This window comes from Bufo bufo, chromosome 3 (genome assembly GCF_905171765.1).
Source record: "Bufo bufo chromosome 3, aBufBuf1.1, whole genome shotgun sequence".
In the NCBI taxonomy this organism is placed as follows: Eukaryota; Metazoa; Chordata; class Amphibia; order Anura; family Bufonidae; genus Bufo; species Bufo bufo.
This window is the reverse complement of record NC_053391.1, coordinates 638972053-638997495: the sequence shown is the minus strand read 5'-3', so window position 1 is coordinate 638997495 and position 25443 is coordinate 638972053. Positions and strand designations below refer to the sequence as shown.

The following is a 25443-nucleotide window of genomic DNA, read 5'->3' as shown; positions in this document are numbered from 1 at the left end:
GTCTCTTTAAAGAAGCACTGCCACAAAAGATGTTATTCTCTGACCTGTTAGAAAGGTACATGACTGTAGTGAAAGGAATGACTGTAGTTGTGAGTTATAACCTCCCTTCTAATCCTCAGCTGTGTCATGTGACCAAAACTCTGATCTCCAAATAACACAGCAACTTTGTGGACAGGAAGCCAGTTTCTCTACGTATTCATATGGGAGCCTCAATGTCAGTCTCATAGGAATGAATAGGGAAGTAACGGACTTCCTGTCCTGCGTCCGTTAGAGATCACAGAGTTGGTCACATGACACAGCTGAGGCTCAGAAGGGAGGTTATAACAAATATAGTAACTGATGAGAAGATTACCTTCACTACAATTTAAATCACGTACCTCAGAGAATAAAACATTTTGTGGGGGTGCTTTTTTAACCCCTTAAGGACTCAGCCCTATTTCACCTTAAGGACTTGGCCATTTTTTGCAAATCTGACCAGTGTCACTTTAAGTGCTGATAACTTTAAAACGCTTTGACTTATCCAGGCCATTCTGAGATTGTTTTTTCGTCACATATTGTACTTCATGACACTGGTAAAATTAAGTAGAAAAAATTGAATTTTTATTTATAAAAAAATACTAAATTTACCAAAAATTTGTAAATAATTGCAAATTTCCAAGTTTCAATTTCTCTACTTCTATAATACATAGTAATACCTCCAAAAATAATTACTTTACATTCCCCATATGTCTACTTCATGTTTGGATCATTTTGGGAATGATATTTTATTTTTTGGGGATGTTACAAGGCTTAGAAGTTTAGAAGCAAATCTTGAAATTTTTCAGAAATTTTCAAAAACCCAGGTCTGAAGTCACTTTGCGAGGCTTACATCATAGAAACCACCCAAAAATGACACCATTCTATAAACTACACCCCTCAATTTCAAAATTTCACTTTTTTGGCAGATTTTCCATTTTAATAATTTTTTTCCAGTTACAAAGCAAGGGTTAACAGCCAAACCAAACTCAATATTTATGGCCCTGATTCTGTAGTTTACAGAAACACCCCATATGTGGTCGTAAACCGCTGTACGGGCACACGGCAGAGCGCAGAAGGAAAGGAATGCCATACGGTTTTTGGAAGGCAGGTTTTGCTGGACTGTTTTTTTTGACACGATGTCCCATTTAAAGCCCCCCTGATGCACCCCTAGAGTAGAAGTAGAAACTCCCAAAAAGTGACCCCATTTTAGAAACTACGGGATAGGGTGGCAGTATTGCTGGTACTAGTTTAGGGTACATATGATTTTTGGTTGCTCTATATTACACTTTTTGTGAGGCAAGATAACAAGAAATAGCTGTTTTGGCACCGTTTTTATTTTTTGTTATTTACAACATTCGTCTGACAGGTTAGATCATGTGATATTTTTATAGACCAGGTTGTCACGGACGCTGTGATACCTAATATGTATACTTTTTCCATAGTCTGAGAGCCAAATTTTTTCAGTTTTTGGGCGATTACCTTGGGTAGGGTATGATTTTTGTGGGATGAGATGACGGTTTTATTGGCACTATTTTAAGGTGCGTGTGACTTTTTGATCGCTTGCTATTACACTTTTTGTGATGTAAGGTGACAAAAAAATGGCATTTTTTACACAGTTTTTATTTTTATTTTTTTACGGTGTTCATCTGAGGGGTTAGGTCATGTGATATTTTTATAGAGCCGATCGATACGGACACGGCGATACCCAATATGTATAAATTCCCCCCACCCCCTATTTTTTACCAATTTTTTTTTTACTTTATTCGGGGAAAATGACGTTTTTGTTTATTTTTACTTGAAACTTTAAATTTTTTTGGGGGAAAACTTTATTTTTTCAACTTTTTTCTTTCACTTTATTTTTTGTCCCACTTTAGGACTTGAACTTTTGGGGGTCTAATCTCCTTTACAAAGCATTCCAATACTTCTGTATTGGAATGCATTGGCTGTATGAGTAATACAGTTTGTATTACTCATACAGCTTCCGGCCTGTGAGATCCAGAGGGCTGGATCTCACAGGCTCGTCACCGGAAGGCAGCGCTGCCTTCCATGCCATTGGGTCCCCCCTACAGACGCAAGGGGACCTGATGGCACCGCCGCCCGCCGGATAAGAGGTAAAACCGCAAATCGCAGGGTCCCCCAGGCGTTGTGACAGGATGCCCGCTGAATGATTTCAGTGGACATCCTGTTGCGATTAACCCCCGCCGCGCCGCAATGCAGTTTTAAAGTTAGGACGTACCGGTACGTCCTGGGTCCTTAAGGACTCGGCTAACATGGTGTACCGGTACGTCCTAAGTCCCTAAGGGGTTAAAGGAGGCCAGTACTCTGGTCTGCATCCGTCATGAAAGGATCTGTTTGTATTATCTGTAACATAGCCAATACGGATCCGTCATAAACTCCATTAAAAGTCAATGGAGGACGGATCCGTTTTCTATTGTGCCAGATTGTGTCAGAGAAAACGGATCCGTCCCCATTGACTTACATTGTGTGTCAGGACAGATCCGTTTGGCTCAGTTTTGTCAAGCGGACAGCAAAACGCAGAGCGGAATAGAGACTGATCGGAGGCAAACTGATGTATTTTGAGCGGATCCTTTTCCATTCAGTAGGCATTAGGGCAAAACTGATCGGTTTTGGACTAGGGTTGGGCGATATACCGGTATTACGATATACCGCGGTATTAAAAAAACGGCGATATGGCGATATCGCTGTTTCCAAAATACCGCAGTATTTTGTGACGTCATCAAAGCGGTCAGCTCACATTGTGCGCTGACCGCTTCTAAACGTGCGCCCGCCCGCCCCTGCACCTTGCATAGCGCTGCCGCTGAGTAACATTACTTCCTTTAGCTCCTGGCCTGGCTCCTTCTTGCTCCGCCTCCCTTAGTCAAGTCTCCACCCACCATCTGACATCATCACCGTCGTCACCCACCAGTGCCGTCTCTATTGTATATGTGGCGAATCGATCCCCTGTGTGAGTACTGGTGTCTCTGGAGAGACTTTTCCTGCGGCTGCCTCACTAGTCTGTGCTCTGGTGACCAAATTATAAACTTACTACTTCCCCAAGCGGCCGCCCCGGCTCTCCCTCCTCCTTGCTCCCATATTCAAATCTCTGCCCACCGGCATCTGATGTCAGAATCAGAGCACACAAGCGAGGCAGCCGCGGGAAAAGTATATCGCAAAGTATTACTGCATGTATGGTGGCCTGTGGCCACAAGACCTTATTATAACGCCTCCTTGTGGCCCCTTATACAGTGTAACGCCTCCTTGTGGCCCCCCATACAGTGTAACGCCTCCTTGTGGCCCCCCATACAGTGTAACGCCTCCTTGTGGCCCCCCATACAGTGTAACGCCTCCTTGTGGCCCCCCATACAGTGTAACGCCTCCTTGTGGCCCCCCCATACAGTGTAACTCCTCCTTGTGGCCCCCCCATACAGTGTAACTCCTCCTTGTGGCCCCCCCATACAGTGTAACTCCTCCTTGTGGCCCCCCCATACAGTGTAACTCCTCCTTGTGGCCCCCCATACAGTGTAACGCCTCCTTGTGGCCCCCCATACAGTGTAACGCCTCCTTGTGGCTGCCCCCATACAGTATAATGCCTCCTTGTGGCTGCCCCCATACAGTATAACGCCTCCTTGTGGCTGCCCCCATACAGTGTAACGTCTCCTTGTGGCTGCCCCCATACAGTGTAACGTCTCCTTGTGGCTGCCCCCATACAGTGTAACGTCTCCTTGTGGCTGCCCCATACAGTGTAACGTCTCCTTGTGGCTGCCCCCATACAGTATAACGTCTCCTTGTGGCTGCCCCCATACAGTATAACGTCTCCTTGTGGCTGCCCCCATACAGTATAACGTCTCCTTGTGGCTGCCCCCATACAGTATAACGTCTCCTTGTGGCTGCCCCATACAGTATAACGTCTCCTTGTGGCTGCCCCCATACAGTATAACGTCTCCTTGTGGCTGCCCCCATACAGTGTAACGTCTCCTTGTGGCTGCCCCCATACAGTGTAACGTCTCCTTGTGGCTGCCCCCATACAGTATAACGTCTCCTTGTGGCTGCCCCCATACAGTGTAACGTCTCCTTGTGTTTTTTTTCTTTTAAACGGGTATTTATCGCGATATATATCGTTATCGCGATAAATTTTTTAATATCGTTATCGTCTGAATATTTTTGATATCGTCCAACCCTATTTTGGACCACTTCCGAGAGCCCTGAACGGATCTCACAAACGGAAAGCCAAAACGCCAGTGTGAAAGTAGCCTAAGCTGGTTTCCCTTGTCATGTCCCAAGGCTTGTTAAAAAGTCGGATTGTGACTCATAGGGAGCCACTTCCACAAGGTGGCGCTGGTGAGATGGTTCTCTTTCCATTGAAGATACCTCTTTGCATATTGTTTCCCCATGGAGCATTGCCAATTATTATTTATTATTAAAGCTCCATTCATTCCATAGCGCTGTACATATGATAAGGGGTGCACATACATAATACAGACAAGTGCACTAATCATAAACAAGACGAGTTACAGACTGGCACAGAAGGAGAGAGGGCCCTGCCCGCGAGGGCTTACAATCTACATGTTAAGTCTCTATACAGGACTGGTCTCTTTAATGGGGTTGTCCTGCCATTTATTTTGACGACTGGCAGATATCAGATTGGTGGGAGTCCGACACCCGGCAGCCCCACCGATCATCTGTCGGCGCTCCATGCCACAGCTGTTTCCTGATGATCACACTACCCGCCATCTTGGAAGTCTCTACAGTGTAGTGTAATGAACAGAAAGCAGAGCTCGCATGGAGCGTCGCCTCCTCTTCTATTTCTTTGCGGAACGGACATACGGAAACAGAATGCACACGGAGTCCGCAAAAGCATACGGTCCGCAAAAAAAACTGGAATGGACACAGAAAGAAAATACGTTTGTGTGCATGAGGCCTTGAGGAGAGCCAGCACCTCAGCTCCACCCTGGAAGTAAGAGAGATCGATCTTTACACTTTCTTATTGTTGCAGTTGTTTTCTTTGCTTTGTAAATCTTAAGACGCTGGTTACGGGAGGTTTAGTCAACACCTTTTACGTCTGCACCAGAAAATACTCACAAAGTACAGGAAAAAACCGCCAAAGGCCTCGCCCTAGGGTTGTCACCTTTCCTAACAACAAATACTGTGCGCAGGTAAATCGGGGGGAGGTTTTTCTGGCGTCTTATTTGACACCAATGGTTTGAAGCAATTTTTTTTTAAAGTGGTATTAATGTTTTCTGTCATTTTTTCAATAAAATGCAGCGAGAATGATGCACAGGCCACGGGGCACGTTTATTAAAGTGTTTGCACCTGTTTTTAGTCTAAAAATGTTGTTTTGGACAATCTTATTTTTTTAGTCGCATTTACTACTGAAATTGTGCACGTTTTTGAAACTTTTGCGCCTCGTTCACCTATTTAGATTTTTTTTTTTTACTAATTTAGATGTTTTCTAACTTTTTCTGGTCTAACTTTGTTCTGATCATTATGAAGGTGCACCTTATTTTGCGCCTGATTTTGTCTAATTTCGACTTCACCCCAGGGATGGCCTACTTGTCTTTGTCCGTTTTTATTAAAACTCTCCCTTTCCGTGAGACATACGATTTTTTGCCATAAAGATGTGACATTTTTCATGCATAAGTAAATTAGACCAGTCTAAGGGTCCATTCACACGTCCGTAGTGTATTGCGGATCCGCAACACACCCGCCGGGCACCCCCATAGAACTGCCTATTCTTGTCCGCAATTGCGGACAAGAATAGGACATGTTCTATTTTTTTCCGGAGCCGCACTGTGTGCTGTCTGCATCCATTCCTGCCCCATAGAGAATGAATGGGTCCTTGCGGAACGGATGCAGAGCCATTCTACGTACAAGTGAATGGACCCTAAGTGAATATGAACCTGTCCTACTGAAAAACCACCACCGGAGGTCAGACTAATAAAAATACGCCGAGTCTAATCTGGGCGACTTTTAATAAATACTCGGCAAAACAAAGACAGTCAAATGAAATACGCCTGTCTAATTCTATGGCCAAAAAGATAAATCTGCCCCCATGTTTGAACAGGCGTAATGAATGAGCCCTTCTGGAGAAGCCCTTCAGGAAAAATACTCTAAGGCCCCTTTGACACGGGCGAGATTTCCGCACGGGTGCGATGCGTGAGGTGAACACATTGCACCCGCACTGAATCCAGACCCATTCATTTCTATGGGGCTGTGCACATGAGCGTTGATTTTCACTCATCACTTGTGCGTTGCGTGAAAATCCCAGCATGCTCCTCTTTGTGCGTTTTTCACACAACGCAGGCCCCATAGAAGTGAATGGGGTTGCGTGAAAATCGCAAGCATCCGCAAGCAAGTGCGGATGCGGTGCGATTTTCACGCACGGTTGCTAGAAGACGATCGGGATGGGGACCCGATCATTATTATTTTCCCTTATAACATGGTTATAAGGAAAAAAAAAAATAGCATTCTTAATACAGAATGCATAGTAAAACAGGGCTGGAGGGGTTAAAAAAAATTAAAAAATAATATAACTCACCTTAATCCACTTGATCGCGCAGCCGGCATCTCTTCTGTCTTCTTCTTTGCTGTGCACAGGAAAGGGACCTGTGGTGGCGTCACTGCGGTCATCACATGGTCCGTCACATGATCCATCACCATGGTAAACGATCATGTGATGGACCATGTGATGAGCGCAGTGACGTCACCACAGGTCCTTTTCCTGTGCACAGCAAAGAAGAAGACAGAAAAGAAGCCGGGCTGCGCGAACAAGTGGGTTAAGGTGAGTTAAATATTACCCCTCCAGCGCTATTGTACTATGCATTCTGTATTCAGAATGCTATTATTTTCCCTTATAACCATGTTATAAGGGAAAATAATAAAATCTACACAACACCTAACCAAAACCCCAACTTCTGTGAAAAAGTCCGGGTTTGGGTCTGGGTACCAAACACGCGCGTGCAAAACGCATTACAATGTTTTGCACTCACGCGGAAAAATTGCGCATTTTCCCACAACGCACCCGTATCCTATCTGGGCCAAAAACATGACGCCCGTGTGAAAGAGGCCTAAAACCTCATGCACAGAACCGTTCCGTTTTTTTGCGGATCCGCAAAACACGGAAGCCGCCCGTGTGCCTTCCACAATTTGCGGAACAGAACAGGCGGCCCATTGTAGAAATGCCTATTCTTGTCCGCAAAATGGACAAGAATAGGACAGGTTATATTTTTTTTGCAGGGCCACAACACACGGAGTGCTATCCGCATCTTTTGCGGCCCCATTGAAGTGAAACTGCGGCTCAGATGCGGACCAGAACAACGGTCGTGTGCATGAGGCCTAAGCCTAATTACTGGCTGCCCCTGAACCGTGCGGCTCTATGCAGGAGCCTGGTTTGCCCTGCTTCATCTGGTAAAACAATTTGAAAACAATCGTTATGGCGGCTAAAAATGACTGACACATAATGTATTCAGCACAAATTACGGTAAATATTTGCACCTGCCTGATGATGGTAAAGCTGACGAGGCCGGGTACTCTGCTCATATGGTAGAGCAGGGATGCCCAACCTGCAGCCCTCCAGCTGGTTTAAAACTACAACTCCCAGCATGCCTTAAAAGCTGTAAGCTGTCCAGGCATCCTGGGAGTTGTAGTTTTGCAACAGCTGGAGGGCTGCAGGTTGGGCATCCCTGCGGTAGAGTCTTCCATCAGACATATAGCACACAGGATACCTTGTGCCCCAACTCCCCTGCTAAAACTATATATATAGTATATGTGTGTGTGTGTGTGTGTGAGATCCAGCCTCCGTCGGGTGAATTGAGACCTAAGGACATGTTTTGCACATATAACAGGAGCTTTTCCTGGTAGAGGTAGAGCTACAATGTAATGTGAACAGAGCCTTAGGGTCCATTCACACGTCCGTATGTGTTTTGCGGACCGCACATTGCCGGCACTCTCATAGAAAATGCCTTTCGGACAAGAATAGGACATGTTCTATTTTTTTGCGGGGCAGAAGTGCGGATCCGCAGTAAGTTTGCCTTATGGCAGCTGCAATGAAAAGGAACTGATATGCCAAATGTGCCCAAAGAATAATACAACCCTCAGGAAGAGATAGGACGCACCCCCCCCCCCCCCTCGTGCCAGAGAGAGCTTTATAAAGAGCCTTTTATGAGTGTGAAGTGTTATCCTGCAGTACAATAAAGCCGCCATCTGTCATTAAAGAGGACCTGTCACCTCTCCTGACATGTCTGTTTTAGTAACTACCTGCATTGTAATAACAATTCTGGAGCATCTAGTCTGCTGTATAATGTGCCATTACTTTATAATTCCTGCTAGAAGCTATGAATGCTAACAGTTTGGGATAAAGATCCAGATGGGTGTTACCAGTTGGGGGGGGGGGGGGGTCCCTTCGCAAGATGCCAATATCTAATCAGTGCCGCCTATGTCAGACTGTGCATGAACACAGCCAGATGAACTTTTATTGCAGACAGTTACTAAAACAGACATGTCAGGAGAGGAGGCAGGACCTTTTTATAATCTCACCCTCTAATGTAATAACTCTGCAGACTCTGTCCCAGTCTACACAGCAAAGTGAAAAGTGAGAAGCAGAAAACTGGAATTGTCAGCCCATTGGGTATGCTCCGGTGGCAATTTTGAAAACCAAAAATACTAAAAATAAAAAGATTCTAGAAAAAAAATGACTGACTTATCATTTTCTGATGATACATTTTCTGTTATGGATGGTTCTTACATCTGAACATGAATCTATGTTCTATTCTTAAAAATGCATTCATATTGTCTGTTATGACTAGGGCTTTGTCTCATTACAGGAGTCCCTAAATCGTGAGGGGCTGTCCCCACAGGTGAAGAAGTGCCCACCTGCTGCTATTGACAAGGCCAGACTCCTCTCCAAGTAGTGGTGCAAGCGCAGCGGCTCTACTTCTGCTTTCAGAGCAGCGACTGTTCATGTGCTACTACCTGGAAGTGTAGCGGTCCATGTGCCCTCACTGCTCCAGTAGTGGAAGCAGAGCCTCTGCGCTTGTGGCGCTACTCTGAAAAGCAGTGCAGGCGCGAGATGTCGGGCCCTATCAATCAAGTAGCAGGTGTGAGATTCTTTATCGGCCCCTCACAGGTGAAGATCTCTTGCTCATCCTGAGTTAAGACATATCACTAGGACATGCTTCAACAGTCTTAAGGGTGGTGGTTCAACCTCTAGGACCCTCTAGTCCTCCGGCTCACTGACGGTACAGGCATCTGCATTCACTCCTGTTCACCGGCTGTACGGGTAAGCTCCAATGAAATAAAGGTCAGGAGCACTGCTGAGCAAGGAAAAACTAAAGAAACCGTCTCTGGTCCTCCTGACCCCGATGTGCTTACATGGCTGCAGCAGTGATGTGCCTGTGTAACTCCTGTCACCTGGTCACAGTGGCCTCGTGCCATATACCCTTGAGGCCAGTGACTGGTGGCAGCAGTCATGTCCACTAGTATACAGGCACATTATGAACATGATGGCTGCAGAGTGAGAAGAATCAGTGATGGCGCTACAGTGGCGGGGTTCGAACCAGTGAATTAAGAGTGGACTGGGAACTTAAAGGGGTTATCCAACTCCTATAATGCGCCCCCCCCCCCCCCCGAAATGCCCGGGCCCCTCACACTGGTTATACTTACCTTGCTCCCTGGCACCTGCGTAGCTCCTGATGCCTGCACGGCCGCCGCTGCATCTCACAGGTGACAGTAGGGAGGCTAGTCACTGTCACGGTCTGCTATTGGCTGCCCCCCCATATCAAAACATGCACCGGCGGCTGTGCGGGCAACAGGAGTGATGCGGGTGCCGGGGAGCAGTATGACCTGTATGAGGTGCCTGGCCATTTTGGGGGGAATTATAGGGGTTGGATAACCCCTTTAAAGTGGCCCTTAAAAAAAAAAAAAAACACATGTAGGCAGGACCAACACATGTAGGCAGGGCCAACACAAGTAGGCGGGGCCAGTAGTACAAAATACCGCCCCAGCAGAACCTAATACCACAGTGCAGCATAAAATACTACCGCTGCATCGCAGTATTCAATTGTATCCCTCTTCTGAGGACAGCGATACAGTTGAATTCAGGAGGGGGACCTGCGGCTGCTGGCCAGGGGCATAAGTAGCTAATGCTAAGAGCATGAAATCATTGATTAAACAGTTGGCGGCCATGAGGAGGGCTCGGACGTCCCCACCGGGGAATTTCTCTGCAGGGTCTATGGCCAGTCCGCCCCTGCAGTCAATATAACTTCATTTTAACACCTTTACTGCCTTTGACCATATTTTTATGCCCATTTTTTACTGGTAATAATGATCAGAACCAACTGTTGCCTCTCCATCGGGTTCGAGGTGCCCGGGTCCAGCGTGACCAGCTTTCTCTTGTTTCAGCCGATTTGTTCACAAAACTCACCCCCTGACAACAATGAGGACATTCAGCTGAGATTACAACAAAGAAAGCGGAAGCATTGGCCAACAACAGACGCGGTCACTGCCACAACCGTACAAGCAGGAGGCCATGCCAAGTGCACAGAGCCATTCACAGCGTGCCAGGGGATTACAAGTCATGGCAGTGTGACACACTGAACCAAACAACGAAACAAACCAATAACCCCATAAGAATGAGAGAACATATAAAATACATGAAATTTATTGACACAATCAAATAACATAAAATATGACACAAGGCACAAAGGTAAAGGAGGGTGGAACGCCCCATGTAACGGGATCCACGGGGGCACTGTTTATTATAGTCACATCACAGTGCAGGTTCACCTATGACCACAAGGTAGATGTAATCTACAGATCATACCGATCCGGAGCTACAGCCTGTAGTACAGTAATCAGCAGCTGCATCCTTAAAGGGGTTGTCTCACCCCATCAAGTCAAGGTATTTATCATGTAGAGAAAGTTAATACAGGACACTTACTAATGTATTGTGATTGTCCATATTGCTTTCCTGGCTGGATTCATTTTTTCCATCACATTATACACTGCTCGTTGCCATGTTTACCACCACCCTGCAATCCAGCAGCAGTGGCCGTGCTTGCACACTATAGGAAAAAGCGCTGGACTATGTGCACTCCTATGGTCCTGGCCACCAGAGAGGCTGGTGTTTTTTTTTTTTTCATAGTGTGCAACACGACCACTGATGGATGCAATATGGATAATAACAGTATATTAGTAAGAGTCTTGTATTAACTTTCTCTACATGACAAATGCCACTTACTCAAATGAGACAACCCCTTTAATTCTGCTGGCTGATATTAAAGGGGTTGTCCCATCTCACACATAGGATATCCAACCAATGTCAGATAGGTAGGACCTTCACCTACCTCTATAACTGGACCCCCAAAGTGAATGAGGGCACACCCTTCATTTACTTCTATGGGAGTGCCATAGAGGTGAATGGAGAGGGGGCAGCGCTTGCGCTGTGCGCTCTCCATTAACTTCTAAGGAAGTTCCAGAAGTAATGTGGGGGATTCAATCAGCACAACCCTGTATGCAGGTGCACATCGCTATGGCGAAATACATATACAAACGCAAAAACACAAATGCAATAGCACTCTGCAACCAGCACTCTGCCCTGCATAGAGCTGGATGTTGAATGAGGCATTGGTGTACATTTTGGCCAAAGCGTAATAAGCCACTCACCACGTCAAGGTCGCCTCTATGGAGTGGTCCCTAACACTAGTTCCTACCTGTTATGGGCCATGACAGCCACACAAAGTCCAGGGAGTGCAGGTACAGCATGCAAGCCAAGCACACTCTGCTTTTAACCCCGTCCGGTGCCATTACAGCTTTCATTGGATGCAGGGATGCAAGTACCAACATGCATGCTGAGCCCACTATATACTTCTCCTGGAGCCAAATGGCTACTGGTAGGTGCTATATAAGCAGACTCAGTTTTATACTGACTTTAAAACCAGCTTCCAGGACAGATTGACTGGTCAGGTGTGCAATGACTCCAAGGAGATCGCCACGCCTCCAATATATACTACAAAGAAAAAATGTGGGGGATTCAGTCAGCACAACCCTGTATGCAGGTGCACATCACTATGGCGAAATACAGATACAAACGCAAAAACACAAATGCAATAGCAATAATACAGGGTTGTGCTGACTGAATCACCCACCTTTTTTCTTTGCAGTATATATTGGAGGCGTGGCGATCTCCATGCAGTCATGCACACCTGACCAGTTAGTCAGGTGTGCATGTAGCCCCATGCAGGTAGCCCCATGTTGTAGACGGAGCCAAACTGGTAGAAGTTTATATGGTCAGAACAAAAAAGTTTATATGGTCAAAAAGTTTTTCTTTTGCTTTTTACTCCCTACTTCCCGGACCATACCTTTTTTATTTTTCTATTCACTTAGGGCTCATGCACACGACCGTATGTATTTTGCTAGGTGAAGATGTTGTACATTGGGATAGAGGGCAGGACCCTGATGTAGTAGGTCTGGATTTTGGGGTAGGAACCAAGGTTTATCTGTCCCCAGGTTTTGAAGCAAGAGAAACCAAGACCTTTTTGGCCAATAAGGAGCAATCATTATCACTTGTGCTAGGGATCGACCGATTATCGGTTTGGCCGATATTATCGGCCGATATTGAGGATTTTGACAGTTATCGGTATCGGCATCTATTTTGCCGATATTCCGATAACGTATTGGGAACACAACAGAACGCGCTGCTGTCATCGCTCTCTGTGTTCCCTCCGCAGCACAGGGGAGAAGGAAGCAGTGTCTCCTCCCCCTGTGCTGCTGCTGCCGCCAATGAGAGGAGAGAAGATAAGAGGAGGGGAGGGGCTGTGGCCACCGCTCCACCAATGAAGATGAGTCTTTCATTAATTCATATACAGGAGGCGGGAGCTGGCTGCAGAATCACATAGCCGGCTCCCGACCTCTATGAGCGGTAGCTGCGGTCCGCGGTAGTTAACCCCTCAGGTGCCGCGGATCGCAGCTGCCGCTCATAGAGGTCGGGAGCCGGCTACGTGATTCTGCAGCCAGCTCCCGCCTCCTGTATATGAATGAGAGACTTATCTTCATTGGTGGCGCAGTGCGCCCCCCCATATTAATCATTGGTAGCGCAGTGCGCCCCCCACCCCCATCCCAATAGTAAAAACATTGGTGGCGCAGTGCGCCCCCCAGTATTAATCATTGGTGGCGCAGTGCGCCCCCCACCCCCATCCCAATAGTCAATAGCAAAAACATTGGTGGCGCAGTGCGCCCCCCCCCAGTAATCATTGGTGGCAGTGGCCACAGGATCCCCTCCTCCTCCAATCGGAGCCCCAATATATTGGGGCTCCGATCGGTTACCATGGCAGCCAGGACGCTATTGAAGCCCTGGCTGCCATGTTCAGCTCCATGCTGCTGTGTGCACAAAGCACAGAGCAGCAAGGACAGTGTGATGTCCTATTCACCCTGATAGAGATCTATCAGGGTGAATGGGACAAGGGTTCTAGTCCCTAAGGGGGCTAAAAGTTAGTAAAAAAAACCCCACAAAAATATTAAGTATAAATGAAAAAGATTTACAAAAAAAAAAACACATTAACAATAAACATATTAATTTTCAGCAGATTTGTGTAGGAATTTTTTTTTTCTCTCAAAAATGAAAATTCCAAGAATATCGGTATAAATTATCGGCTATCGGCCTGAAAGTTCACAAATTATCGGTATCGGCCCTAAAAAATCAATATCGGTCAATCCCTAACTTGTGCCCCTTCTTCTCGTATTTTCATCAGGGTCTTTGCAATCAGGGAGAATGGTGGAAAGGCGTAGAGAAGTCCCCTGGGCCATGTTAGTGAGAGGGCATCCACGTGATTTTTCTTCTCCTTGGGGCAGATGGAGTAGAAATCTTCCTGTTCTGTCTCGATGCGATCAGATCTAATACCAGAAGTCCACACTTTTCTGTGATCTGATGGAAAATCCTCTGATTTAACGACCATCCCCCCTCTCTGAGAGAATGCCTGCTGAGAAAGTCCGCTAAGACGTTTTCTTCTCCTCTTAAGTGAACTGCTGAAATAGACTTTAGGTTGTCCTCTCCCCATATAAATATATTTCTTGAGATGGCCGCCAAGGATTTGCTCCTTGTTCCCCGCTGCCGGTTTAGATACGCCACTGTTGTTGCATTGTCGGACAACACCTTGACGTGGTGGTGTTGGATAGCTGGTTTCAAGTCTAAGAAGGCTTGGAAGACCGCTGCCAATTCTCTCAGATTTGACGAGGCTGAAGACATCTGCGTGCTCCATCTCCCGTGTGTTACTGATGCTGAGTATGAGCTCCCCAGCCGTTGCTGCTGGCGTCGGTGGTGACTGTAATTATATCCCTTGGTCGCCACTGTACCCCAGCTTTTAGATGTTTCTCCACCATCCACCAACCTAGGGATTTCTCTATCTGATTTGGAATCTTTATTCCCTTTCCTAAGGAACTCTGCGTCCCAGGATGAAAGACTGTAGGATCCTGGTGTGGGCCTGGGCCCAACTCACCGAGGATATTGTTGATGTTAGGAGTCCCAGTAGGCAGGGGACTCCTAGGCAGGAATTCACTAGATTCCACAGTCTCACTTATTTTATATATATGAAATTAAAAGTTAAATCTTAATTTAAATACAATAAGGCATACTCAGTACAACCTATAAACATTTTGAGACTACTGAGGATTATTTATGAGAGGGTCTACCGATACTTAGACACCAATCATAAACGTATTGAATATTTACAATACCCATATAACGCTAATGGCAGGCTTCCTGTCTGCAAGTCCAAACCTGGAAGCGTGGGCCACAGAGGCTAAAAGCGTGTTTTCAGACACTGACTACATTCAGACTCACTCGACTACCAACATTAAAAACGTGTTCAAAGATCTAACAGGAGCATACAAAGACCTAATTGTATCATGGTGGGAAATACAATCTCTGGACCACTACCTTAAAGAAAACATTGTTCCAAAAGGGCTAAGAATTAACCTGACCCCTGCAGATAGATTGAGAAATACAAGCCTTATCAAAAAGTGGGAGGAGGAAGCCACAGCCAGCTCTCACAGGTTTATGCGCCTGCTTCTCGAGGAAGAAAAACTGAACCTTGACTGCAAGCAGAAAAGGGTGGATAACCTGAGAGAGCAGGCTCTTAGATTTAAAGACGAGGCCCAATTCGCCATCAAAGAGGAAACTCTGCAAAACACTATTGAGAGGTTTCACTTTACCTTTAGAGAACGTAAGCACCAACAATACGTACGAGACTCAACAGAGTTTAAAGAAAACAGAGCTTACCTTTTCCTGAGCAAAACCCAACAAAAAGAAACACCTAGTGAGATTTCCTCCTCAGAAGCAGAGGGATCTGAAAGTGAACAAGGTAGAACAAGAGGAGGCAGAGGACAGAGATACAGAGGGAGAGGGGGCAGGGGGAGACCCAGAATAGCTAGGAATACCTACGGGGAAAGCTATCAAACATGCAACACTACAGGACCTATACCTGCCCACTCATCTTCAGCTGCATCATCCTCTACTTTTTTGGCCCAGGCCCCCACACAGATGCCTTATCAACTAAGAAACAAAGTGTAGGGGGACCCCCAGTGAATACATTAAACAAGACGCAAATCAATCTTTCATCCTATAACATGTCCTCCAGTGACATATCCCTCCTAAGCAAAGGCCTGTCATTTGTTCCCACAGTAAAACATGACACGTTTGAATGGAGCAAAGACTTAGCTCTATTCACACGTAAACTACTTTGGCACAAACATTTCTGCCTACAAGACCGTAATACACTGGAAGAGCTTAATATGAAACCCCGGGAGCTGGAAGCTACACGCACCCTTGTAGAACTTATGGAAGAAGGAGATAAAGATAGAGCAGAGGGTCCATTCACTGAGTTAAAACTAAAAAGTACTCAGATGCCACCACCTCTACCAGACTCTAGTGTGTCCATATTCTACAAATTAGTATCAAGGGACCTTGAACTAATAAACAGCACCAGGGGGGCATCAAACATGAACAATGAAGAATATCAAGCCCTAATCAGTCTAGAAAAAGATCGCAATATAATAATGAAACCGGCAGATAAAGGGGGAAATCTAGTCATTATGGATCAAAGCGCATACAAAAATATGTGTCTAGACATCCTGCAGGATAGGGGAACATATGAAATCCTATCACAGGATCCTGGACCACTCTCTCTCTCAGAACTGAGAGAGATATTAAACCTGGGACTGAGAGAAAAACTAATTGACCAGACAGAACTAGATTTCCTTCTTCCAACATATCCGGTCACAGCCACTTTCTACTCCACACCCAAGATCCATAAGGGCACTATACCCCTTAAAGGGCGTCCAATAGTGTCAGGGGTAGGGAGCCTAGGGCAAAATATAGGCATTTATGTGGACAAAATCCTAAGACCGTTTGTGGAAACACTGCCATCATATATAAGAGATACCTCTGACCTATTGCTGAGACTGAGTGGTGTATGTATAGATAACGAAACCATGTTTGTGTCCATTGACGTTGAGGCTCTATATAGCTCGATCAAACACGAGCTAGGCCTCAAGGCAGTGGAAAGCTATCTATCCATGAGAGATAAAAGACGATCCAGACACAACCAATTTGTACTGGAACTTCTGAACTTCAGCCTCACTAAGAACTGTTTTGTCTTTGACAACCGCCACTACCACCAGCTCAGCGGCACGGCGATGGGAAGTTCCTGTGCGCCTTCTTACGCTAATCTGCTCCTGGGCTGGTGGGAGGCCAATGTCATTGGCTCAGAGAAAATGGAGAAGTGGCAAGACACAATAGTTCTATGGCTGAGGTTCATTGACAATGTCTTTGTACTGTGGAGAGGGACTGAAGACTCTTTTGCGGAGTTTATGGAGATAATTAATGATAATGCCTTAGGCCTAAGGTTTACATCTGAATCTAGTCACGATTCTCTACCATTCTTAGATGTACTCATTGAGCGAGGCCAAAACAATAACATAGTTACCTCTGTCTATCGCAAAGAGACAGCTACTAACAGTCTACTTCGCTGGGAGAGCTCCCATCCCTATGCTTTACGTAAGGGCATACCTAAAGGCCAGTACCTAAGACTGAGGCGTAATTGCTTCACCATGAGCAAATTTAAAAGTGCAGCTAAGGACCTACGGTATAGATTTAGGGAAAGAGGATACCCAGACGGAGTACTCAGGGTAGCTTATGAGGCAGCATGCGCGGAGAATAGAGACATGCTCCTCATACCCAAGAAAAGCAGACTGGAACCTATCATACCCTCAAAAATGACTCGTATCATAGGGACCTTTGATGACGCTCATCAGGAGGTCAGGAGGATACTCTCTAAGCACTGGGATATCCTTAGGACGGACCCAGATCTGGAGGACATGATAGGGCCATACCCTATGATCACCTATAGAAAGGGAAGAAGTCTCAAGGACAGACTAGTCAACAGCCACTACCAGCCTCCCACCAACCCTGGCAACTGGCTGTCAAGGAAACCCCTGGGTACCTACAAATGTGGGAGATGTAGGGCATGTAGCCAGGTGCTCAAGACCAAGACCTTCACATGCTCACGTACAGGCAGAGAGTATGTCATACGTGACTATGTGAACTGTCTAACCACGGGTGTAGTATACCTGGCACAGTGCTCCTGCCCCCTTGACTATGTAGGGAAAACAAAAAGAGAGTTCAGGCGACGGATTAGAGAACACCACAATGACATTGAAAACAACAAAGATACGTCAGTGGCACGTCATATCAACCTCTGTCATGGCGGAAACTCTGACTGCCTCAAATTCATAGGCATCCAACAGGTGCCCAAGCCCAGGAGGGGAGGAGACTGGGACAAAATGATCTTGAGGGCAGAAACGAGGTGGATATATAAAATGAAATCAGTTACTCCAAACGGTCTAAACGAATACCTTTCCTATAAACCATTCCTATGATGTATGGAATATATGCGTGTATCTGTGCCTGGGCACCTGCCACATGCATGTACGCGTGTATGTGCACACACATATGAACTCCATATACCTCCACATTCACCACTGTCCAGTAATATATAAAGACAATATATATTTCTGATGATCTAGAATAGACACCTGTATGGTAGTCTGACATATACCCATCCACTTCCGACATGTTCTCCTATGCAAGGGTTTATTTACCCTGGAGAATATGCCAATGGAGACAGTACAATGTCCTGAAATATAACACTAGATTGAGATCAACTAGGGACGATATAATGTCTGTATGCATCATTACTAATGACCTCTTCTCAATTTCATTTAGCCCAAGATGACACTTAGTCAGCGCGAACCAGCATTTTGCAACACAGGGAGCCGGCCGGGGACGCGGCGTGAGATCCCCATGACAACTAGCCACTCCCCAGCACCATGTCACTTCCGTCTAGCAGCGGAGAGCAGCGAGACCGCCGAAGCAAGTAAGCGGCACCGAGCTGTATGTATCCCCGCCACGATCTGACAGGTAACTGGGAGGGAGGGCGACTATACAACGCGCAGCCCACAACCTGACCGATTGGTCAACTAGATTAGGGGTGGAGCGAGACGCAGATAAAAAGACTGAACTACATTACCACATTGCCACTGCCGCTTGATCCTAATAGGCGCACAGCCACTGCTCCAGGCGCCCGAATTTTTTCCTTTTCTCTCCCTGAAGAGCCAGGTGCTTACCTGGTGAAACGCGTCGGAGGAGGACACAGATCACACCAATTAGGGAGGTAAGAGCATAGGGACATTTACGCTAGGCGCGAGGTTCATGAGGCTGGGGGTCGTCCTTTTCAGGACGAGTGCTCCGACTACAGCCAGTGAGGCTATTTCATTGACCAGACTAGGCCAAGTAGGGTTAGCATACAGGGAAAGTTCACTGGTCCACCCAGACCCACTTTCTACATGTAGCAAATATTCCCTTCAGTCTCCCCAGCAGGCCCTACCCTACCAATAGAGTACCTATCCTTCTTTTCCTAACCAGGCAGGAATTCACTAGATTCCACAGTCTCACTTATTTTATATATATGAAATTAAAAGTTAAATCTTAATTTAAATACAATAAGGCATACTCAGTACAACCTATAAACATTTTGAGACTACTGAGGATTATTTATGAGAGGGTCTACCGATACTTAGACACCAATCATAAACGTATTGAGTCCCAGTAAGCGCATGACGTCTCTTATAGATGCTGTTCTGCCCGAACAAAAGATTGTCACTTGAGCTATCAGGCTTGTTAGCTTTTCCTGCGGTAAAAAGGAAGATAGACAATGGGTGTCCAGAAGTACACCCAAAAATTGTTTTTGCTGACATGGAACTAGCTTTGACTTCTCTTGATTGATGAACCACCCTAAGGAAGTCAGAGTTTCCTCCACTATTTTGAGGTGATCCTGAAGATGAGAATAGGTATCTGCAGCGATTAGAAGATCGTCCAGATAAGAGACAACAATTATTCCCTTTAGATGGAGGAAACCTACGTCGGCCATAATTTTTGTAAAAAGAGGTGGAGCACTGGAGAGGCCGAAGGGCAAGTCCTGATACTGGAAGTGATTTAGCTTTCCTTCTATGTAGACAGCGAACCTGAGGAATTGTTGACTCTCTCTGTGGATGGGAACATGATAATAGGCATCCGCCAGATCGACTGTTACCATGTAATAATCTTGAAAAAGGAGGTTCACTGCCGACTTTATAGACTCCATTTTGAACTTTTTGTAAATGACCAGACGATTTAGTTCTTTTAGATTGAAGATAGCTCTGAACCTCCTACTTGGAGTAAGGAGGAGTAAACCCCCTGACCCCTCTCGGCTTTTGGAACCTTTATAATAACCTGTTTTTGTAATAGGGAAGAAACTTCTGATTCTAGAGCTTGCTGTTTTTGCGCATCTGAATAAGGGTCCATTCACACATCCGTATGTGTTTTGCGGATCCACGGAAATACGTTTGTGTGCATGAGCCCTTAGCCTTATGAGGGCTTGTTTGTTGTGGGAGAAGTTGTACTTTATAATGGCACCATTTAATATTGCATATGATGTAGTGGAAAGCTGAAAAGAAATACAAAATGGAGCGGAATTGGAAAAATTACACAATTCCATCATAGTTTTATGGGTTTCCTTTTTACGGCGTTCCCTATGTGGTAAAACGTGACTTGTGCTCTTCATTCTCCAAGTCAGTACCATTACGGCGATACCACATTTATATGGGTTTTTCTAATACTTAGAGGGAATCTGTCACCTGCTTTTACCATTTTAAGCTGTCACCATCGCCATGTTCACTAAAGTACCTTATTTCCTGCAGTCTTCTTCTTACTTTATTTCGTTTTGTCATTTTGATAAAAAAGCTCTTTTTCTGATATGCTAATGAAGCTCCAAGGTGCCCAGAGGGGCGTTTTTTTTCCTCTCTGGAGCCCAGTGACGCCCCCCCTGCAGTGCCCAGCCCGCACACCTCCTGATCCTGAAATAACCTCCCACAGCCGCGGCAAACGGTTCCGCCCCCTCGCCGCGTTATCTTCTACCTTCAAGACATGCCCCGTTCTTCTTCCTGTCGGCCGCCAGAAATCTCATCTGCGGCCTGCGCGATTATCAAGCTCCTGAGAGCAACAGCCTCAAAAGTCTCACTGGGCGAGGGGGCGGAAACAAATGCCATTCCCCCTCCCCCAATTATAGCGTTCTTACATTTATATATTAATAGTATGGGCATTTGGGATGCGATGACTACAATGAGCTTTATTTTTTATTTTTTTAATATGAGGAAAGAGTGATTTGAATGTTTATATTTTTTTATTTAAATTTTTTTTTTTTTTACTTTTTTCATTTTTCAGACCTTAAAGATGACCTTTCATGAGTCCGAACATTGTATATGGACATGGAGAGCGGCGCCCAGGGATCTCACTGCACTTACTATCATCCCTGGGCGCCGCTCCGTTCACCCGCTGTGGCCCCATTACCTTCTCCTGCGCTGTATGGTAATTGCTACTATCGGTTCACCAGGGAGGAGTCTGCCCTGTTTCTCCGGGGCGTTCCTTCTCCCTGGCTGTAGCGCTGTTCAATCGCAGCGCAGAGCTCACAGCCTGGGAGAAAAAAACCTCACCTTCTCCCAGGCTGTGAGCTCTGCGATTGAAAGGTCCTCCTTAACATACTAAGGCCGAATGCACACGGCCGTGTTCCGTGGCCGAGAGCGGTCCGTGGTATGCCGGGCTGGATTCCTGTTCAGAGCAGGAGCGCGGAACACTGCCGTGTGCATTCGGCCTAATGTTCCTATAGAGCCCTGCGACAGATGGGCCTCCATAAGAACATCACTGTGGAAGGCTTCAGATCCTTCAGAAGGCCCAAAACTGTCACCATAACAACCAAACGGCTCCCTTGATCTTGACGTAGGGGAACCGTTTGGACACCGGAAGTGCAGAGCTCCCTGGGAAATACGCATCAGATGTCGTGGTCTTATTGACCACAGCATCTGAGGGGTTAAATGTCCGTGATCGGCGATGACCTAGCCGACACTAGGCATCCCCACAGTCAGCTGGTAATAACACAGTGAGCGGAGTCAGAAGCCTTCTACGGCATAGTACTGCAGCTCACCTCCAATTCAAGTACTGTTGTGTTTCTGGCGCTGGTAGCTACCAAAAACAACTAATCGTAGGGGTGTCAGGTGTCGGACCGCCACCGGTCTGATATTGATGACTGTAAAACTGTCAAGTAGACCGGTAACCTCTGTTTTAGTAACTACTTGCATTCCCCACATAATAACAATTCTGGAGCTTCTATTCTTATGTCTCTCTGTTGTGCCTTTCCTTTATTATTCCTGCTAGAAGTTATGAATGAATTGCTAGCAGTTTGCAATGAAGGTCCAGATGGGTGTTACCAGTTGGAGATGTGTTCCTGCACAGTCTGACAACATCCAATCAGTGCTGCATAGGGACCCCCTCCCCCCAACTGGTAACACCTTGATTGCAAACTGCCAGTAATTCATTCATAAATTCCATCAGGAATAATAAAGGAATGGCACATCTTAGAGGCGTCATAAGAATAGATCCGCCAGAACTGTTATTACATGAGGACCTTCCGGATTGCGGACCCATTCAAGTGAGTGGGTTCCACATCTGTGATGTAGGGTGCACACGGACGGTGCCCACATATTGTGGACCCGCTATTTGAGAGCCGCAATACGGGCACTGGCTGACAACGACCTAAGGAGGGATTCTAAAATGTAGGCTCCCCTCTGATGGTGCTGTGGGGAACTGGAACCCCGTCCATTGCCCTGAGAACCGGAGCCTGTGGAGACACTTCATGGATTTACTCATCAGAGGGGCAGCTAACAGCAGCTCTGCTACATGAGGACCCTCCTAGACCATCGCCACTGAGACGTCAGAGCTCAGGAAGGTCCGACGCAGAACTGGCAGTGACATAAAATCCTCAACACGGGTCAGTTTCCAAAGTTTAAAGAGGACCCGTCCCCTCTCCTGACGTGTCTGCTTTAGTATCTACTTGAATCCCCCCATGTAATAACAATTCTGGAGCATCTATTCTTATGTCTCTATGTTGTGCCATTCCTCTATTATTCCTGCTAGAAGTCTGCAGTAAGGGTACTGCTGGGTGTTACCAGTAGTGGGTGTGTCTGACTCTGCACAATCAGTGCTGCCAGTGTCAGACGGTGCAGGGACACACCCACAACTGGTAACACCCATCTGTACCTTTACTGCAAGCTACTAGCAAATCATCCAGAATTCTTCAGACCCTTTCAGTTATTTCACATTTTGGCACGTTTTCCGCCTTTTGCTAAAATTATAATTTCCCCATCATTCTGCACTTGATACCCCATAATGAGCAGGTGAAATCCGAGTGGATGACGAGGCGGCTCTGCTGTTCTGTACCTCCCATAGAAGTGAATGGAGAGAGAGACGCACGGATACAGCAGTCACTTCACCAAGCCAGTCCCAGGAGGTCCTCAGACCTGGAGACATTTTTTGGCATGTAACCTGCGATTGCTTCCTTGGGACTCTAAGATACATACATGTCTGTGGTGGGAGCACCAGTGGGGGGGGATTTAGCAAACTGTTGTAAAGTAGACCTGGCTTAGTTGCCCATAGCAACCAATCAGATTGCTCCTGTCATTTTGCACAGCTTCAAAAGGTGGAATCTGATTGGTTGCTATGGGCAACTAAGCCAGGTCTACTTTACACCAGTTTGATAACCCCCCCGTATGTTTCTGGAGCATGTGAAGGAACATACAATCTCCGTGCCTTACTGTAGGCAAATTCAGCTTGGATTTAAGGCCTTTCTATCACAGATTGGCCAGCAGGTCCGTCATTACCCCCCGTTGTGGCGCCACGGAAGCAAATCACAGCTTTTCACCCTGGAATCAGTGGCAATAATGAATATTCATCATTCTGGGAGCGAGAATGGGCTATGGCCTGCCACCCCCAGTGTATGAACACGGCCTCAGGGTCCATTCACACGTCCGTAGAATTGGTGCGGAACGAATCCGGACCCGTTCATTCTCTATGGGGCCGGAAGAGAGGCGGACAGCACACGGTGTGTTGTCCGCATCCGCATTTCCGGAGCATGGCCCCAATCTTCCGGTCCGTGGCTCCTGAAACAAGAATAGGCAGCTCTATGGGGGTGCCGGCCGGATCTGCAATACAATACAGACGTGTGAACGGACCCTTAAAGGTACAGCATGGCTCATAAGACCATACACAGGGCCAATCAGCCGGACCAGAACGGTAACCCTAAGGCCTTGTTCACATCTCCGAGGTGTGATGGCTGCACCTCCCGCTGACAGCACGCGTACCCATTGATTTTAATGTGTTTGTTCACACATCAGTATTTCTTTTACTTGACCATGGGGTGGACATGCGCGGTCTATGGGGACGTGAAAAAAAGACAGACACGCAGATGGCGCCCGTGTTTGCTCTGTTTTTCGCTGACCACTGATAGTAGAGGCTCTGGAAGTTAATTTTCAGACACACGGAGGGCGAAAATCAGACACGCGTACCAAACACAGATGAAACACAAACTGATTTTTTTCACGGATGTCAAGCGGACACGGAAATGCGAATGAGGCCTAAAGGGGTGGAGGACATTACTAGGTCCATTGTTTACCCTGAAAAGACCTCGGGGGAGGTTTATCAAAACTGGTGTAAAGTAGAACTAGCTTAGTTGCCCATAGCAACCAATCAGCTTTCACCTTTCATTTTCCAAAGGGGCTCTGAAAAATGAAAGGTGGAATCTGATTGGTTACTAAGGGCGACTAAGCCAGTTTTGATAAATCTCCCCCCTATATCTATAGGATGTACATTGAGCCTGGCACATGACACTTAGTAACCAAGGCTGGCACTCGGGTGGGTGCTGCCCTGGCATTGGCTGCAGCCAGATCCATGAATAGTGGTGAATGCAGCGCTCCCGCTGTGACACTGCACAACAACTCCCAGCATCCATCACAGTACCTTGGTGGTCCGGATGTGCTCCATCTCCGGGCTCTTCTATGGGATGCACCCGGTGTCAGCTCGCAGTCTCCCCGCTTCCTGCTGCGGGAGCCGCACACACTTCCTGCTATGATCACTGCACCTCGGAATGACACCCAGCAGTCCGGGCTGCGGCGGCGCCGTGCGCCCTGTGTGTACCACAGCGTCACCGTGTGGCCAACATTTCATATTGCACTCAATAGTCTCACTGCCTGAAAGATAATCTGGGGTTTGATATCTACCATGATATCCACAATTACACATATTTCAGTGAAATAATCTATTATGAAATTATTTTATTCCTATGAACATATTTCAGGGCTCTTTATACTGGGAATATAGACGTGTGCATTATAGCCCTGCCGGGTCCAGACCGCCGTTACCATCTCCGTCTGCAAAAAATGGACGTATCTAGATGTCCTTTTCTTTCAGACCCATTCATTAGAATGAATGAGTCTCTGATTTAGAAGACATGAATGGTGCGTGCTGCAAGCTGGTCCGTGCTGAAAAATGGTGTCCCGGAGTGCCATTACCACTTCTGCACCCCGCTACCGTCTCCTATGGGCTAATACAATGTCATCTTATGCATTTATTTCAGGTCCTTTAAAATGTGCATTTCCTAGTTCCTGTAACTGTTCTTGTTCATGTAATTTACCTGGTTCACCAGAAGGTGGCAGCAAGCATGGGTATATTTCATCTATTTCCCTTTAAAAGTGAACTCCACAGTCCGCCACCCCTTAACACTGACCCCCTCACACAGTGCCCCGCCACTTTAAAATTGGACCCCACTCCCTTGACAGTGACCTCCTCAGGGGTTTGCCCCCTTAACAGTGACCTCCACAGTACCCCACTCCCTTAAAGGGGTTGTTCAAGTTATATTCTCTTCAAACAGCTGATCGGCGGGAGTGCCGGGTGTCAGACCCCCACCAATCTGATATTGATTACCGATCCTGAGGGTAGGTCATCAATAAATATAA

At 46.4% G+C, this 25443-nt stretch overlaps 1 protein-coding gene across 1 annotated transcript in view; it reads right to left on the bottom strand.

Annotated features, from left to right (window-relative positions):
• Positions 1–24575, bottom strand: part of MTMR6 (myotubularin related protein 6) — a 92458-nt gene extending 67883 nt beyond the window's left edge. Inside the window, exon 1 of the mRNA XM_040426192.1 lies at positions 24449–24575. Within this exon, the coding sequence (XP_040282126.1) occupies positions 24449–24472 (24 nt within the window). The 5' untranslated portion in view covers positions 24473–24575. The remainder of the gene's footprint in view (positions 1–24448) is intronic.
• Between the last annotated feature and the right edge of the window lie 868 nt (positions 24576–25443).